The 18,596-nt window shown below is 48.6% G+C and overlaps 1 protein-coding gene across 13 annotated transcripts in view; it reads left to right on the top strand.

The window, feature by feature from the left end:
• The window catches only part of ARNTL (aryl hydrocarbon receptor nuclear translocator like), a 106,569-nt gene that overhangs the window by 18,558 nt on the left and 69,415 nt on the right, over positions 1-18,596 (top strand). For 8 of the 13 annotated variants that reach the window (XM_040989092.1, XM_040989087.1, XM_040989083.1 and 5 more), the window contains exon 2: positions 12,056-12,128. The exons of 1 other annotated variant lie outside the window; for it this stretch is intronic. Coding sequence is in view for 1 of the 12 variants with exons in the window: in XM_040989078.1 (XP_040845012.1) it covers positions 12,075-12,125 (51 nt within the window). In the remaining 11 variants the exon portion in view is untranslated. Of the gene's footprint in view, positions 1-3,534; positions 4,825-11,763; positions 12,129-18,596 lie in introns of those variants that run through there. 4 more of the 13 variants (XM_040989085.1, XM_040989079.1, XM_040989080.1 and 1 more) reach the window with 3 other exon arrangements.

Below are 18,596 nucleotides of genomic sequence, written 5' to 3'. Positions count from 1 at the left end.
GGCTCAGCCACTCTTGGCTGCACCTGAGTGTGGAGTTGCTGTCTCCACTAATGAGACAAGGAAGAAGCAGGATCCTTTTCCCCCAGTCTAAGATGACACAAGCCCAGGTCAGGCAGTGCTGATGTGGGAGCCGTCTGTTCATTCAGCATCAGAGGAGGGTCTTCTGTGTGCCTGGCATGACGGGAAGTCCCAGCGTGTTGAGAGCAGGACAGTCACACCTGGTTGCTGGTTCTGGCGGCTGCCTGTGGCCGGAAGTGGGGAGGACCAGACTGGACCAGGGGAATAAGCTGGGAGGCAGCTGCTCAGGTTCAGGGAGGAGTACCTGGGTGGAGCTGCTGGTGTGAGTGGCAGTGAGCAGGACACACACAGGCCTTTGCCAGCTGCCTGTGCTGTTTATTCTCAGGCCCTGGTCCCTTTGAGCCATGAGCCTATCCTTCTCCAAGTGTGCCAGGTCCTGCCCAGTACAGCAGTTACTCTACCTGGAATGCTCTCCTCTTTGCTCCCCAGTCGTGGCAGCTCAGCCACTGCTGAGCCCGTGACCCCAGCAACCTGGGGCAAGTGACTAGATCCTTCTTGGGTCACAGTCTTTCTGTTGCTGTTAGGAAGTACTTAATCATTTGGAAAGCAGAGTTTCAGAGAGAGAGAGAGAGAAAATATTTTCCATGCCATGGTTTGCTCCTCAAATAGCTGCAAAAGCCAAAGCTGGCTCAGGCTAAAATCAGGAACCTGGGATGCCATTCAGGTCTCCCATACGGTGGCAGGGGCCCAAGGACCTAGACATCTTCTACTGCTTTCCTATGCACAATATCAGGAAGCTGGATCAAAAGTGGAGCAGTCAGAACTCAAATTGGCACCCCACATTGGAGTCTGGGGTTGGAGGTGGCAGCTTAACCACTGTGCTACAATACAACCACCAGCCTCAATCTTGTGATGTACGAAAGATGATGAATGAGTCTGCTTTATGGCTCTGTGGGGATGAAATGGTGCAGGCTTGAGTGCGAACCTTGTCAGAGCCTCCAAAGCAGCCTTATCCCACTACCCCCTGCGTTCTGCCCAGGAGCCCTGTGATGATGGGATCAGCTCAGGACAGTCCTCTGCTCAGTCCTCTCCACAGCAACTTCCTGTCTTGCAGGGAGGAAAAGCTGAATGTTCGTGTGGGCCACAGAGCCTCCTGGGGCATCTTGGACCTCACCTCCCACCTTAGGGCCAATATGTATGGTTGTTGGCGCTGGGTTCTGTGCAGCTCAGTGTGGGGCGTGTCAGTGGTGCCTCTGACGTAGGCAGTGCACAGTTGAGGCAGTTATCCGCACTGGTCGTGCCTGCTCCGCTCCAGCAATAACAGAATCCTTCCTATTCTTCAGATAGCTGCTTGTTCCAGCTCTTCCTGTTGGCTGCCCACTGCCTGGGCCCAGGAGTCTGTTTGCCTGTTCGTTCACCTTCTTCAAGTCTCCTCTTAAATATCGCCCTGTTTGCAAATGTGCCACCAAGTTCACCAGCCCCATGTGTCTCCTCTCCTCCCTTTCTGATTTATTTTCCCTCTTAGCATGTTGACTGCTAACACACTACACCCCTTACTGTGTGACCACAGGAAGTCACGTTTCTTTTGTTCAGTGATGTGTTTGCAGGGTCTAGCTAAGTTTCTGGCAATAAAGACTCAGTAATGGAGTGAGTTCGTCTCAAAGCAGGTCAGGTGCTGACAGAACACGAGGCAGCCATGAGCACCAGCAGATGCTGGCCACCATTGTGTTGCCGTGCTTGCTGGTTAGCCCTCAGGAATCAGCTCGCATGTGGCTTCCTCTATGCCTTCTCCATCCCCTTCTCAGGCTGGGTGAAACACGCTGCCAACTCTGTCCTCTGCTCTCTTTGCTCCGGGCCTTCCTCCTCTGGTTGGTGTCTATCACTCTGTGGCAGGGTTTATCTCATGCTTTCCTCCACTCTAATCTGGATTCCTGCAGACCAAAGAGTGGCCCACTGAGATTTGTACCTCAGGTGCCCAGCGCCCACCACCCCTTGGCACAGAGTAGGAGCTTGGGAAGTGCTTGTTGCTGGCAGGCAGGATGCTCTGGAGCCCATGAGGACCACTTCAGGGTCTCTATGTCCAGTCTCACTGTGGAATGTTTGTTCCCTGATGGTGATGAGCACCAGAATAGCATACTCCAATGGTATACTTCATGGTGAATTTTGGGAAGAAGAGTCCATCGGATGCAGCATGTGTTGGCTGCATCTCTCCCTCTGGCCACTCCAGCTCAAGAAGTTGTGGTCTTCCAGAGACCTGGTGTGAGACCCATGTGTTTGGAAGTTAACAAGGGAGAAGGAGAGCAGAAGAAGAGGGTTGAGTTGGTCCTTAAGGAGTTTGGGGGGATACTTCTTCTTGGGTTGCTGTCAGGAAAAGAACAGCCCTGCCCAACTGGGGAAGAGGAGTAGTGCCCAATGAGACATATGGAAGTAGGTGGTTTGGAACCACAAAAGGGAGGACCCTAAATGCCAGGGCAGTGATGGTGACCTCTTGTATTTGGCAGGAGAGGTCCACACTAGAGGCTGTGATGGGGAGTGAGGAGGATAGGAATCCAGGGGACCTGGGAGTCAGGAAGATTGTTCTTGCATCTTCTCTTCCAGAAGAAGGGCTGTCCCTGGAACCTACATGTGGCTCCCAGTGGTCGTGCTCTGGGAGATCAGTATTGACAGCTGCAGGGTGGCAGTGTGGAATGATTGCATCTGGGACCTAAACCGACAGGTGCCGGGAACAGAGGAGTTGAAGTCCTCAGCTAAGATGCTCAGTCTCTTGGAGTTCAGGTGAGAGGGTGAACAAACCTAATCTGTCCTGCCCTGGGTTGGGATCAGTCACAGAGACTTGGGAAGGATTGAGCAGCCAAGTGGAAGTGCTGTGGTCACGTCGTGGAGATTGTTCTCCTAGCCCAGGAGTGATTGGTCCTACAAACTGAAGGAGGACTCCTCCTATTCCCCTTTCCTGCACCAGGACAGAATTCCTGGGAGGATCTGGGTTTTATAGAGCCTTCCTATCTCCCATCCCAAGGCAGGCCTTGATCTGTGCCTGGCTTCTCATTATCCTGTGGCTCCTGCCATTGCTCTTCCGTTGTCTGAGATTTCCTGTCAGCTTCCCCTTCACTTTTTTTGCATCTGACCGCAAACCCTGGGCCTAACCTGCCTTGGCCAGAGCAGACCACTGGGGTCATTCCTGCCATTCCCAGCCTCTTCACTCTTGGTGTTGCTGGCTCAGCCTTCCTCTCTGTGGCCCCCTAGCTTTCCCCATGCACACTTCAGATGGCTGCATAATGTTCTATCAAGGGAATGTCTTCAGTAGGCCGTCAGCTTGTTAGGGTGCTTCTAGGTTGCATCTTATTTTTGCCCTTTCGGCTAATGCTACATTAAGCCTTCACTATGTATTACAGAATCATTTCATTAAGTTAGCGTTTATCTAGCTAATGGCAGTGGCCCAAGATTCAATAGAGAATCAGAGTTTCTTTCTTCTTCTTTTTTTTTTTAAGAATGTTGTAAAGCTATATTAAAAATGTATTTCAAGTACAGAGAAGAAGTCTTTTTTGTGTTCTTCGTGAATGAAGAGGCAGGGTAACAATAATGTGAAATTAGATGGAAGCAGAAGGCTGCATGTATACAAGCAGTCCGCATCTTGTCTGTTCCAGAATGTGTGCAGAGGAGCCAGTGCTGCCTCATAAGGAGCCATCTACCTGTGCGGACTGAACAGTTCTGGTTCCCTGCATCTGACGCTTTGATTAAAATCATGACGAAACAAGCTGTGATCCTTCTTACAGGTGGTTTTTAAAGTGCCCTAACACAAGGAAAAGTAAATAGGATTTCTGAGAAAAGAAGCAAAACAAAATGAAATGAAATGTGTCTCCTTAAGCAACAGCGAGCCTGTTGGGAGGTGCCGTTGGCACTGGCAGCGGGCTGCACGATTGCTGCAAGGATCCGGCTTTTTGTTGACTGTTTGAAAATGGGTAGAATGAAGCTGACAGCCAGGTGTGGCCAGTGTGGTTGCTGCTCTTTTGGAGCCTCCGATCTGGGTTGGCTGTGGGTGAGAGAAAGGCAGCCCTCACCTGCCAATTTGTTGATTTGACTGCCTTCCTCTCTCAGTGGTTGGTATGTAGACCCTGGCTCTAAGCTTTGCTAATCAGTTCCCCCATAGCCACTTGCCCAGCCCTGTGTGCCCTTCAGGGCTTGCTGTAATGGCTTGGGTAAGGTAGAGCCCACTTGGTTAGCCCTTGTATCTGAGCAGCTGCTGGCCTGGTTGTGGAAAGAGTGAGGCAAGGGTTTTTGTTTGTTTGTTTTTAAATAAAGTCTGATGGTTTTTCAAGCGAAATGAAGAAAAAAGGGCCCTGGGAAAAGTCAGCTCTGTCAGAGAGGAGAGAAATTTCATCTCATTGCCAGGCCAGGCCAGAAGAATTCAGAAAGGTTTCACAGAGGAGATTCCTTTTTGACAGTGCCTGAAGGACAGGTTCAAATGGGGGTTGGCCACTCTGCAGAGGTAAAGGCCTGAGGGAGAGGAGATGGAGGTAGAAGGGCATAGGGCTGAGCCCAAACACTGGGCATGGGACAGTGAGCCTTGCATGTCACGGTGTGCAGTGCACACTGCAGACAGCTCTGACTACCTGGGCTGGCACAGTGAGTCCCATGAGGGACAGACTGAGGAGGAAGCTGAAACGCATGGCTGTTAACCAACTTTCCAGGATCACACTGCCGTTGAGCCAAGATGAGATCAAGTTCATCTGAATCCAGAGTCTCGGCTTCAAAACACGATGCTGTCCTGCCGGTGCTGGGGAAAGAACAAGCGCTAGCAGCTGAGAGGTGGGCAGATAGCATATGTCCTGGGCTTGGAGCATCCCATGGTGAGGGGCGCAAGGAGGAGGGCCAGAGGCATGCCTGTTGTACTCCTCTCTGTAGAAAGGCATGCGCAACAGGGGGGCAGGTGGGACCTGGCACTGCTAGTTTGGCAGAGTCAGTGGCTGTTTTTTGCAGCCTAATGGTTTCTGAAAGCTGTTTGCTCAGCCGAGGCCCAAGTGTGACTTCCCCCATCTGAAATGCTGTGGCAATCGCTGTTTTTCCTGGAAAATTGGGCCCATGTGGGCTCCGTGTGTGGTTTATTTGAGTTCCATTTTTACAGCCTTATTACCTTGTCCCCATGATGCAAGAAGCCTCTCTCTCTCTCTCTCTCTCCCTTCTCAAGCTTTGCGGTGAAAATTGTTTCTTAAAAGGCACAAAGTGATCTCTCATTATTTGGGAGGCGCTCCCCACAGCAGCCCTCGCCTGCCGACTTGCAGCGTGCTTCTCACTGTGCCTGCCGCTGCGTGTCGTGTTTCTCAGCCCTGTGGCAATTGACTGAGAATTTTTAGGCAGCTCTCACATCTCACCCTCTGGGTGTTGGCCCTGATTTGTTCCGGGAGAACCTGTGTACGCTCATGTCTGTTCAGCTGCTCCCTCTCGACCTGCTGCTCTAACCGACGCTGCCAAGGTGGTGATTGAGTCCCACAGCTCAGCCTTGGCCTCAGACCTTGAGCTGACTGCAGAAGCAGAGTGGGTATGGAGCCTCGCCTGAGGGACTTAGGTTCATGATCTCAGTTATTCTCCCAACTTACAGACCAGGAGAAGTGAGCCTAAAGAGGGATCAAGCAAGTCTTTTCTGTCCTTGGCTACCCAAGCTCCATTCACTCCTGCATTCAGCACTACATGATTCTCTACAATGTGCTGGGAGCTGTTTTAGACCCATCATGAAGGGAGGATAGACAAAAGTTCTTCCTTTTGATTTATATTCTTATTCTAATGGAGAAAACATAATGATGACAAATGCACACTGCAGTGTGGCAGTGAGAATATAAAGCGAGGAGCTCAGCTAAAAAGTATCAGGAGCATTTTAAGCAGGGTGGTTGAAGAATGCCTCATTGAGAAGGGAGCCAATTGGTACATCACGCACATTGCAAATCTCAGCCCATCGACACAGTTTCATTTTATTTTGTGTACTGAGAAGTCCTAGCGTTGCTGCCCTGGGTTAGCAGGAAGCTTTTCCTGAACAGTCAGAACAGTCAGAAGCAAGCACATGTTCCTCTCACCCACCGGTCAGGGTGGATAATGAAGTGTAGCTGTGTGCCCTCCTGAGAAAGGAAGTGGATTCTGGTGAGCTTGTTGTGATGTGTGTCCCAGGGAATGAGGCACCAACGTGTGCTATGTGCTCAGCTTTTGGGGAAGATGAAGACTGCCAGTGTGGCTGGAGTGCTGTGGGGAGGAGAAGGCGAGGACAGAGAAGTAACTGGAAGCAGGTGGTTGGTGTCATTGGAAGAACTCAGATGTGTTGAGAGCGACAGACGACACCCAGAACGGGTCAGGCTTTGCCGTGGGTAGCAGGATGGGAGAAAAGAGAGGCATGAAGATCGTTCTGAAGCTTTGGCTTTTACTTAGTGACTGTTGTCTTACTTCCTATCCTTTCTAAAGCATAGACAGTTTTCACTCGTAAGTAAACCTGCCCACAGAGGGTGGGCACCGCGGTTCCCTGTCCCACACGTGGCAGTGAGGGATCTCACGTCCTCCGCTGGGGTCTTCAGGTGGAGGGGTCCAATATGCTCTCTGCGATCCCTGCTGTCTGCAATCACTGACAAATAAACCATGAGTGCGTAGGAGTGGGAGTGAACTTGGTCCTACCAAGGCTGACTTTTAAAGGGTAATGACCTCACTAGATGCATGAAGTCCATCTTGAAAAGAGTAGACCATGAGCTGTCTAGGCAAATACTGCGTGCCTACTGTGTGCTGGGCAGTTAGCCTCTTGGTAACAGACAGACTCGTGTGTTTAAACCGTAGAATGATTAGTTTTTTTTTTTCTTTAGCAGTTGTGAATGGAATTGTAGTTTTAATTTTAGTGTCCTTATGTTCATTGCTAGTCTATGGAAAATTAATTGATTTTGTATTTTATCTTGTACCCAGCATCCTTGCTAAACTCACTAATTAATTCTAGGCATTGTTTTGCTTATTCCCGAGGATTTTTTACATAAATAGCCATATCATGTTCAGATAGGGGTTGCTTTCCACTCAGTGCTACTTCCTCCCCCCCTTGTTGCCCTGCTGTGCTGGCCTGGACTTCTGACACCCTGCTGAATGAGTGCTGAGAGGGGATTTTGCCTTGCTTCCAGTTGTAGGGGAGGAGCATTCAGCCTTCACCAACAAGTGTCCTGGGAGCTGGAGATTTGTTGTAGATGTCACATGCACTCTGCTGATGTGTGTGCAGGTAGAATCATGGTTAAAATAGAGTGCCTATTGTCTGCATGTGTTCTGTCCTCCCACAGGAAGGTTTTGATAGGACATTTTCTGTGTTGGTGTTTCCAGTGTGCTACTTTTTAAAGTCTGGGAAGCAGGAGGTGAAAAGAAAATATAGGAAGCTGGCCTCGTGTTGTTCCTTGGGTACTGAGGTCCTTGAACTGATCTGCCTTTTCTGCTCTCGTTTTCATTATGTGATATCTGGGGGGTTTGAGTGATGCTTTACAGGTAGAATAGGGAGAAGTAGGTCAACTCCTTCTTCTTAGAGGTGGAAGTGTTTGGGAGAAGTGTAGAGGTTTAGGCTGGAGTTACTCTGCGAAGGGCCTTAGAGAGTAAGGGTTTGACTCTGCAGGTGGTGGCAGGGCTGTTAGGGGCTCACTCTGCCTGCAGTATGGAGCAGTGATTGGTAGGGACTATGGTAGAGAAAGCAGGACGCCTGCTGAGGGTGCAGAGCTAGGGCAGAAACCAGGAAGACAAATCCATGTGGCAGGGAGGAGAGGTACAAGGAAACTAGGTTGGGAAACCACCTGTGAGATGAGAAATGCAGAGAGGGATGGAGGGGTGCAACAGAGGAGCACCTTGTAGCTGTCCTCAGACACATCTGGAAAACTACCCTGAGAGTGCTTCCCTTCAGGAAAGGAGCCCCTGAGAAGTCTGGCTGCTGGGGGATAAGCCAAGGAGCATGTTGGGCAGAGGAAGCATGGGGGTCGAGGGGAAGGCAAAGACACAGGGATTGGCATGGAGGACTTTTTGGGCCTTTGGTTAGTGCAGGCAAAAGTGGGCAGGATGCTGTAGGAGTTAACCAAAGGAAGAAGTCTGGACTCAGAGTGGACACTGCAGTTTGTCCATCAGGTTCCTTGCTTTCTGTTCTGTGTGTTGGTTTCAGGCTTTCCTATTGCAGAGGCAGACTGTCTTTCCGGTGGATACCCAGCTCCTGACAGCCTCAGCGTACAATCGCAGTGAAAGGATAGCTCCCTTCTCTGGGTTGTGTATCATTTCCAGAATGGGGCTCTTTTTGGCTCAGCTTCAGCGATTTGCCTGTCCCTTGACCAATGATTGTAGTCAAGGAGGGGATGCCCTGATATGGGCTGGATTATGTGCCCATATCTGCTGGTCCACACAGAGCTTTTATATGAAGACAGAGGGGGCTTGGTGTTGTGACCTAGTGGATAAAGCCACTGCTTGCAGCACTGGCATCCCATGTGGGTGCTGATTCATGTCCTAGCTGCTCCACTTCTGATCCAAATTCCTGCCAGTGCATCTTTGGAAGCAGTAGAAAATGGCCAAGGGCTAGGACCTCTGCACCCATATGGGCACAGTTTCAGACTCCTGGCTTCAGCCTGGCCACTGCAGCCATTTTGGGGAGTAACCCAGCAGATGGAAGATCTCTTTCATTCTGCCTTACATATAAATAAAATATTTATAAAATAAATTATAAAATTTTATTATAGTTTTATATATTTATAAGCTTATTATAAATAATTTATTAAATGAGTTATATCTATTATATCTATATGTGTGTATCTATCTGTCTATTTAATATAAAAAGACTACCCAGGATGGAACCATATTGTAACAGGCTATGTAGAGTCAATAATATAATAGCATAAGAACATAGAAAAATTTTTAGCAGAAGGGCTTATTCAAAGTTGAGTTTTATTGTTAATTTTTTTTTTTTTTTTGAAAAGCAGAGTGACAGAGAGGGAGTGATAGGCAAATCTAGCCGTTGGTTCACTCCCCAGTTGCCTGCAAATACAGGGCTTAGCAAAGCCAGAGTCAGGTGCCAGGAACTTCATGCAGCTGTCCTACACAGCTGGCAGGAACCCAAGGGCCTGAGCTGTCCTCTGTTGCCTCCCAGGCACATTAGCAGCAAGCAGGATTGGAAGCGAAGGCAGGAATTGATCCCAGGGACTCAGATATGGAATGCAGCCTCACAAAGCCGTGGCTTAACTGCTATACCACAGTGCCTGCCCCACAGTTTGGTCTTATTGAAACCGTTGCAGGTAGTGTACAGACTTGTGGTGCAAAGTGAGTGAGTGGAGGTGGTGACACTGGTTGTGGGAGGCAGCTGCCAGAGCTCAGTGGAGGGCTGCTGAGACCAGAGCTGAGTAGAATTTGTACTTCACCCACAGCCACAGCATCAGGGAGGTGCAAGACAGTGATGGAGTCTGGAGACAAACAGGTAATCAAGACTGAATGACCAACTGGAGACAGGAAGAAGAGGAGTTGAAGGAGGAGTCCCAACCCCCTCTCCCCCACTACCAAGTGGAAAGTAGCTTTCCTTTCTTGGAGAAATGAGATAATAGGAATTAATTGGGACTGTAACCAGGGAAATAGCTGGATGAGAGGACACTGACCCAAAGATGCTGCTGTGTTTCTAAGCCCAGCCATCCCTGTGGCATGAACCTCACTGGGAAGCTTTTCAGGGGATTTAAGCAAAGAAATGACATGAGTTGATGCATGTTAGAGCAGATTTCCTTCTCAATTAACACTAGCCTTTGGGTGGAGGTGGGAGTGGCGTCAAGGGTAGAAGCAGAGACATATCAATTAGGAGGCTGTTGCAATAATCCAGGATGGTACTGGTGGAGGAGGTGAGAAACGGTCTTATTCCACATATATCTTGAAGGAGAACAAGCAGTTTTGCTGAGTATTGGTGGTGGAGGAAGAGGGAGAGAGAAATGAGACTGATTTCTAACCCTTTGGTCCGGGCACCTGCAAACACCTAATCTTCAGCTGAGATGGATGAGACACTGTGGGGAGGCCAGGGGGTTCAAGTAGAGTGCAGCCCAACATGCCCTACTGAGATGAGCTCCTGTCAGCTTGACTGACACTGCTTGACACTGACAGCTGGGTATATCAGTCGAGAGTTCACAGGAGAGAGCTGAGCTCAGCACAAAGGTGGTGTTCGATTCTTAAGATCAGGACACATCTCCAAGGGAGTGACCAAAGGGGTGCAGACCAGAGAGGAGAGCCAAGCTGGCCCTGGGGCAGAAAGGTGAAAAACCAACAAATGAGGGGGCAGAAACTGGAGAGAGTCCTGTTCTAGAAGCAGAGTAGGGAGAGGAGTGGAACTGAGGACAGTTCATTGATGTCAGATGCTATAAGGTGAGAATTCAGGGGTGATCAGTGGATCTAGCAACACGGAGGGCAGGCCACACGTGAGCGTTTGGACCTATGTTTAACCTTGCAAAAAAAAAAATGTCATATTTCTTGCCCTGAAGGAAAATATAATGGAGGACAGGAAGGGAGATAATTTGAGATTAAAATAAGTGTGAACAGAATGTAAAGATAGTACCGTGGGAGTTCAGCAGAAGGGGACCATACTCCCAGCTTTTGTGTGGAGGATGGAGTCAGATTCATTTGTGGCATCACTCATTCATTCATTCTGCAAAGATTTATTCGATTTCAAGGACTGGAGGCAAAAGGGAGGGAGGAAGAGTTGTTTAATGGTTGTGGAGTTTCCGTTCTGCAGGTGAAAGAGTTCTGGAGAGAGGTAGCGGTGATAAGCATTGCACAGTAGTGCGAAGGTACCTAATATTTGGCATAAAAATGGTTATGTTGTAACTCTGTTGGATTTTTGCCACAATTTAAGAAGAACAAATGGGGAAAACAGTATTTGGGTCCCCACCACAAACTTGTCCAGTGCTGGAGAAAATGTGGAGAAAAGCAGAGATGGACATCTAGCCAGAGGGAGTGCTGAGTGGGGAGTGCACGTCTGGGGACTGTCAGTCCTGCCTGTCTGCATGGTGGGGTCCATGGGGGAACCCTGTGTGCTGAGGCTGCCGAGTCAGGCTAGGCCAGTTGGTGCAGGCCTGGCATTCTGGCTACAGAGCTGGACTTGCCCTCTTGGAAAATCGGAGCCTCTCAAGGTTCCAGCCCTGGGGATTATCATCCAAGATGTGTGCATTTAAATTAATCTCATTAGCCCTTCTCATCAAACTATTGCCTACTAAAAGTAATAGGATTAAGGTGTGCATTTCCCTGGTGTAATGTGTGGGCAAGCAGAATTATAGATGCCGAGGCCCGTGTTAATGAATTGAACAGGTTGTTTTTCCAGTGATTTTACAAATGTGTTTTTTCCCCAGTTTGAATATATGATTTAAGGCAGAGTCTCTCTCTCACACACACGCACACACAGAATTCTTCATCCATTGGTTCACTCCCCAAATGCCTGCATCAACCAGGGATAGACTGGGCTGAAGCAGGAGCCTGGAACGCCATCCACGTTTCCCACTGTGTGTGGCAGGAACCCAAGCACTTGAGCAATCATCCGCTTTCCTTCCCAGGTTCACTAACAGGAAGCTGTGAGAGAAGTAGAGGAACTGGAACTTGAACCTGCACTGAGATACGGGATGCCAGCATCATAATCAGTGGTGTAACCCACTGTACTTTGAGGCCTACTGCTACAGATGTTCATTGAGGGCCATCTAAATGCCTTCATGTTCCAGGCAATGGGGGTTAGGGAGGCAGTGAATTTAGCAGGCCTTACTTTGAAAAAAATCTCTAGACAAATTAGGTTCCTTTTGCTTCATGTGCTGTGAGTTACCATAAACATATTACCAAAGTTTCTAAGAGAAGAGAGGAAGGTACTGGCTCTCTTGAGGCATTACTGAGATTCTGAGGGAAGACTGTTCAGTGGACTTACCAGCTAATCAGGGCGAAGCAGGAGAGATGGATATCCTGGAGGATGCAAGTCAAAACTTTTTGAGCATCGTGAATTTAAAGAAAACATAACCATTCTCTTGTAAAGCTAAACTCTAATCTTATTGGCTTTTAGGTGGTGCTGGCTAGAGTGCATGCTTTTGGGCTCAACCTTGACTTTTCAAATGTGGAAGTCTAGGCTTTCAATGGTAAGTTTGATGACTTTTTTTAAAAAATGGATTATACTGTTGAAGATTGGTATTTGGAATGGAGAAAGCCAAGTAGTTTTGATCGACAAATGCCCTGTGATGACCATGTGTGATCTTTAGAAGACTGTGTGGTATAGGCCAAGAGCATTGGTAGGAGAAGGGAGGTTCCCTCCAGGTTTCTGTGTTGGGCACAGGGGGTAGGTGTGGTTGGTGCAGAAGACCTCATGGAGAGGTGGAGCTTTGTTGGTTTTTTGAAGAAAAAAGCAGACTGGAAAAAAGTCCAAGGAGGAATGAAATAAGATTTTTGAGGTTTGGCAACTTTGAGGGTAAGGTGAGTTCAGTTACAGGCCAATAGGAGCAAAAGCTTCCTCTGAGGAGTCACGGACAAGGGCTTTGACTGGATCTGTTGGCATCTGGTGATGATTCTGTCCCAGGGTCAGGGAACTCTGTCATAGACTTTCAGATACTCCATATACTTGACTTCGTAGGCAGTGTGGGCTCTGTTGCATTGCAACTATTCAACTCTTTGCTGGTAGCATGCATTAGCACTGTGCTGGTAGCACTAATTAGCCATAGTTGATATGTAAGTGAATGAATGAGCTGTGTGCCAATCAAACTACTCACAGAAATGGCCAGCACACCAGATTTAGCCTGGATGCTCTAGTTGACCACTCCTTTGCTGGACCGTGACTGCTGAGCTGAGGCATTTAGGCTTTATCTTGAATAACAGTGGGAAGTCATTGGAGTTATTTTGCCGTAGAAATAAAATGACAGAAATGACACTTTGGGAACATTCATCTGGTGACTGGACAAGAGGTATGGGGCGTTGTGAGAAGGCAGAAGCAGCAGTGTAGTCCAGAGGACATGTGGCTAATGGTGTTTAAAGTGGAAGCAAAATGCCATTAGAAGAGGCTTTACAGAGGAAAGACCAATTGCAGTCATCTTTGATTTTAAAGACAGGATCCAGAAGATGAAAGTTTTAACTTGATGCTTCACAGTGGGGCCATTAGCAGAAATGTGGGTGTTGAGAATGTCGAAAGGTAAGTTGATGCATCTAGTTTTAAGATGCATTGAGTTTGAGACAACAGTGGATTGTCTGTAGGAAATGTCCAGTAGATGTTGGAAATGCAGGGCTAAAGCTGGACTGGGGAGGCTAAGTGTGGAAGCCACAGGATTCAATGGGTTCTCCCCATGGTGAGTCTAGGGCTGGGCCTTGGGAAATATGTATACTGTCAGACTAGAAGGGAGATCGTAGAGGAAACCCAGAGGCTATGGAGGAGCAAAGGAAAAAAGACAAAAGGATGGGATGGTATAGATGTGCGAAGAAGGACTGAAAGAAAGTGGGTGAATTTGTGACAAGATCTTAACAACTGATCCCAAAGAAAGTAATGTCCCAAGGGAGAAAGTTGGGGAAGCCAGGTTGCATAGGAAGAAACATAATGAAGGATAAAAAATAGAGCACTCAGAGTTTGTGTAGTAAAAAGGAGACAGATAGGCTATGGTTGTTTGTCAGTTAAGCTTTTCTTTAGCTCTCAAGCAGGCAAAGCATGCTGTGACCAGTTCTCATTTTGAGAGTTGTTGTGTACATTGGGCTTGTGAGTGTGTTCTTAGGCACTTGTGGAGGTGTGGTGTCCTTCACTCTGTCACAACTTGCAGCGCAGAATCCAGCCCATGTTTGGATTTCTGCCATGAAGACAAGATGTGATCTGTTGGGGAGATAGTTGCATTTGCGTAAATTGGAAGAGGAAATGGAATAAATCAAAAATTGCAATAAAACTAGCTGCAGAGTCCATACAATGGTAATAGAAATGAAATTTGAGACAATTTCTTCTTCATTGACTGTATATCACTAGGTTCTGAGTATGTCAAGGGTGTGTTCCTTGGTCTGAATTCTAAGTGGTTTTTGGCTTGGCTTGTGTGAAAATAAAAATCTGGCAATAAAAGCACCAGGTGTGACTGGTTCACAGCCATCATGTGTTAAACACTCAGATAGTAAGTACAGCATGCAGTGCCCTATGTATCATTTCATTTCATCTTTGCAATAACCAGTGACAGGAAACTTAGCTTTCCTATTTCAGCAGTATTAGGACCAAGTAGTGGGGCCTGGCATGATGGCTTAATGGCTAAATCCTCACCCTACAAGTACTGGATTCCCTTTTGAGTGCCAGTTTGTGTCTTGGCTGCTTTACTTTCCTTCCAGTTTTCTGCTTGTGACCTAGGAAAGCAGTAGAGGATGGCCCAAAGCCTTGGGGTCCTGCATCCAAGTGGGATACTCGAAGGAAGCCCCTACCTCCGGGCTTTGGCTTGGCTCAACTCTGGCCAATGAATGGAGGATCCATCTCTCTCTCTCCTCTCCATAAATCTGATGTGCCTTTCCAATAAAAATAAATAAATCTTTAAAAAAAGAGAGAGAAAGAAATCAAGTTGTGAAGAAGTGTAATAACCTTCCCGAGGATTTGAACCCAGTTCTGGATTGTCCCTGGCTTGTACTGCTCACTCTTGTCTTTAGCCAAGTCTGGAGTTTTCCTGCCTTCTCCAGGTTAATTACTTAGAGCCATGGTGGTTGTTTCTACTACTTTGGAGTTTGTGAAAAGGGTAGAAGAAACATGGGAAGGTGGGAATGGACTAAGAACAGAATGAACCTCAGACACTATTTCTTCTGATGAAACTTTCCTTTACTTGGAGAAGATAACAGCCTTGAGCTGGGAAAAACAGTATCACTAGAAGGTATGTGGTTTGGATTCCAGTCCCAGTTACATATGGCACTGGCAATGTAATTTCTATTTAAACATCTGATATTTCTCTCCATTCACCTCCACCTTCAAACTGCAGAGACAGGGTTTGTTTTATTGTTTTGATCATCATAGTCCCAGCAAGCAGCAGAGAAGTGGGCGTGTAGTATACAATGTGCTCCATAGTTATTTGTTTCTATGAACCAAAAGACTTGGGACAGGGTGCTTATAAGATGGGCCAGGCGGGCCTGGCGCAGTGGCACAGTGGTTAAAGTCCTCGCCTTGCATGCCCGGGATCCCATATGGGTGCCGGTTCTAATCCCGGCAGCCCCGCTTCCCATCCAGCTCCCTGCCTGTGGCCTGGGAGAGCAGTCGAGGACGGCCCAAAGCTTTGGGACCCTGCACCCGCGTGGGAGACCTGGAAGAGGCTCCTGGCTTTGGATCAGCATAGCATCGGCCGTTGCGCTCACTAGGGGAGTGAATCATCAGACGGAGGATCTTCCTCTCTGTCTCTCCTCTCTGTATATCCACCTTTCCAATAAAAAAAATAATGAAAATAAATCTTTAAAAAAAAAAGATGGGCCAGGCACTGATCTTGACACTGTAATCATGGAGGTGACCCCAGACAAGGTCTCTGTTATTATGAAGCAAATGTTCTAGATGGATAAGAAGTACAATGTGATGCTAGGCATGATCGTGTTTGGAAGTCAAATAGGGTGAACTTGGGAGTGGAGAGTGATGAGGCTGATGGAGTAATTCGGTGGTCAGGCAGGGAGACGGTGGGCCTTGTTAGGGGGGAATCCCTGGGAGTGTTCTTTGAGGTCCCTGCCAATTTGTCAGCTACTGTGTTTCACAGTGGTCATTGCTTGTAGCTTACTCCTCCTTGCTCCCCCCCATGAGGTCCCTCTTCAGGCTGCATCTGCTTGGGGCATTCTTGACATTCCCTTCCTAAGTGGACACTCAAGTGCCTTGCCTCTCCTGGCTTCTATCACCAGTTCACTACTGTCTCACACCCTGGACTGCACGGCATGCTTTACCAATTCTCTTGGTCTTTAGCTTGGTCTTTTACATCGTCCCTGTTGTTCTGCCCAGGTGCGTTCGCGTACTGCTCACCTCCATAAAGAAGTCCTGCCTTTCTGTACCTGCCCCGTGGGCACCTCCAGCTCTCCCTCACTTCGCCCAGACCAAGTGCCATGTATGCCTTGTTCCCTGTGTCACCTGTCTTGATCTTCACCACTCAGTTGTGCCTTCTTAAGGACTCATCCTTCCTTGTCTTGCTTTTTTCCTGAGCTGTCATGCCCCAGTGGCATCTAATTCGCCAGCCCAGTCTTTCTCTCTGTCCCTTTGTTCAGGATTCAGCATCTGTGTTTGTTTTACAACAGCCTCACAAGTGCTCATCCCCAGGTCCACCTTTTGCTTCCCTCATTCCATTTCCCACATGCCTGCCAGTGGATGTAACTGCAAGTCTGACCCTAGCTTTCTTCTGCTTAAAATGCTCCACAAGGTCCTCATTTGCTTGTACAAGAAAAGCAAAGCCCTTTAGCCATCTTGCAGTCAGTTCATAATCTGGCCTTTGGCCACTTCTTTTCATTTCCTTTTTCCCTGACTCTAACCTTAACCCAGGCACCAACAGTCGTCCCTGCTGTGTATGTTTTTTTCCCAGGCTGGATCCTCCCCTAGGAATGACCTGGCCACTGCTCCCTAGCAGATAACTCGGCTGCATGTTCCCCTTGCTCTTCTGCATACCTTTCTTCCTCACCCTACTCCCCTCAGTGACCTGGAGGTGCCCTCCTGTGATTCCCAGAACACCCTGCAAAGCACTTATCAGTGGAACTGTTGATTTACTTATCTCTTGTGTTCAGTAAACTGAGCTCCTTAAGGGTGCAGAACAAACACACACACACATACACTCTCTGTGTTCCCTGTGCCAGCACAATGCACCTGGCTTGGGAAGTGTTGTTGAAAGAGTGAGGGTAGCAAAGTCTGTTTGTGCAGCCAAACAACAGATTTGTAACATGATCAAATGTTCTTGAAGTTGGAGATTGATTGGCCATTGAGTTCACGTCTCTTCACAGCTCTGAGTACAGGACAGGTTGTTCGGGGCTTGGGTTTGTGATTGCCTGTTGTGTTGCCAGCATATGGAGCTTCAGGAATGTCCCTTGTCCATATTCTTTATCACTGACTTTTTTCCCCTGTTGGCTGATGAAATAATTGAGAGTTGAAATGGAAAATAAGGCATCAAGGAATTCTCAAGAATGAGGTCCACCCAGCTTGGTCCTGGGTGAATCTCACATTTCCTAGATTAGCCCAAACGTGGACTCTCGCCAGTCCCTATCTGGCAGCCTCTTTGCCTGCACAGCCCAGCTGAGAATGCTCTTCCTGCTGGGGGCGGAGGCTACGCCTCCAGTCCTTTGTGGAGGTGCCCAAGGGCGTGTTTATCTTCCTTTGGAATCTTGAGAAGCCTTGGGAAGGCAGAGAAGTAACCCATAAGAAGAAGCCCTGACCCAAGGGATCTGCAGGAGAGCTGGTGCAGAGCCCCAGGTCCACAGCAAACACATTTGTGTGTTTTCACTTCCGGTCTTTCATCTAGATGCTTGTTGTGTCTGCCAGGAACATGGCTTTATTTGGGGGCTAACAGTAACCTGGGACAGCTTCCCAAAAGAGAACCGTGTTCATCACAGGGGTGTTCTGCCGTCAGGTTGCCCCCTCAAGGTCTTAGGGCTGTTTTCCTTGCCTGGAGATGCTGAGATGCTGCTTCCCTAGCAGGGCGTTCCCACAAGCTGTTCCGTCTGCATGGAAGGGTTTTCTTCCTGGACTGGCCAATCCCTGCCCATGCAGCCATCAGATTCTAGGCGGTTTAATGTGACCGACTTTTTTGAGCAAGGGGCTTGGATTCTATCCTTATTCTAGTGTTTGCTTCTGCTTGATGGCTCACCAGGAGTCCAGCACTGTCAGAATGCTAAGCGGGTAACTACTTCAAGTGAGCAGCCCTTGCTGTCTAGCTGGCTCTGATGAGCATTTAGCATCATCATATCAAAGACACCCTCCTGGGAAGCTGAGGTCCTGGCCAGCTGGGTCTGTGGCAGTGCAGGGGCTGTCCCAGGCACCCAACTGTCACCTGCCCTGTGTGCTTATATTCACTCCACCATCCCTGTGCTGCAGAGGCTAGCAGCCTTGTCCTGCTCTTCCATAGCTCTTGTTGCTGAAATCCTTCTACATGGATTTTGTGGTTATTAGAGCTGGACAGCCCCATGCAAATCCCAGAACAGGAAGACCAGGGACTCTGGGTGAGGTACCCCTCACCAGCGTCATCTCACCTCTCGCAGCACAGAGGTCTGGGCGATAAGCAGAAGAGACATAGACCCACTGCTTTTTGAAGCTCCAGGCCATGTGTGGGTGGGTGGGTAGGGGTTAGCCCCCTCACCACCGCCTTCCTTTGTCTTCCCCCTGAGCCAGCTGTGCCTGGACAGTATCTGCCGCTCGCTGCCTCTGTCCTTCCCTCACATCCCAGCTCACTGAGGTCCTTCTACAAGGCAGAGGCAGCTCTTGCCTCCCAGGACAGCACCTGCTGCTGCCCGTCCTCGGAGGGCCACTGACCAGGGCAAGTCAGTCTCCTTGTCCTTCCGACCCTGGCTTGTGGTCTCCAAGGCAGGGGCAGTCAATGGTGTTGTTAGGGGGCAGGGCTGTCCAGGAGGGGCAGGCAGACAGAATGGCTGACCTTAGAATGGCCAGTCTG

This window comes from Ochotona curzoniae, unplaced genomic scaffold, assembly GCF_017591425.1.
Source record: "Ochotona curzoniae isolate NIBS_2020 unplaced genomic scaffold, NIBS_Ocur_1.0 contig_517, whole genome shotgun sequence".
Lineage (NCBI taxonomy): Eukaryota > Metazoa > Chordata > Mammalia > Lagomorpha > Ochotonidae > Ochotona > Ochotona curzoniae.
The sequence above is the reverse complement of the archived record's forward strand: the minus strand, read 5'-3'. Positions and strand labels throughout refer to the sequence as shown.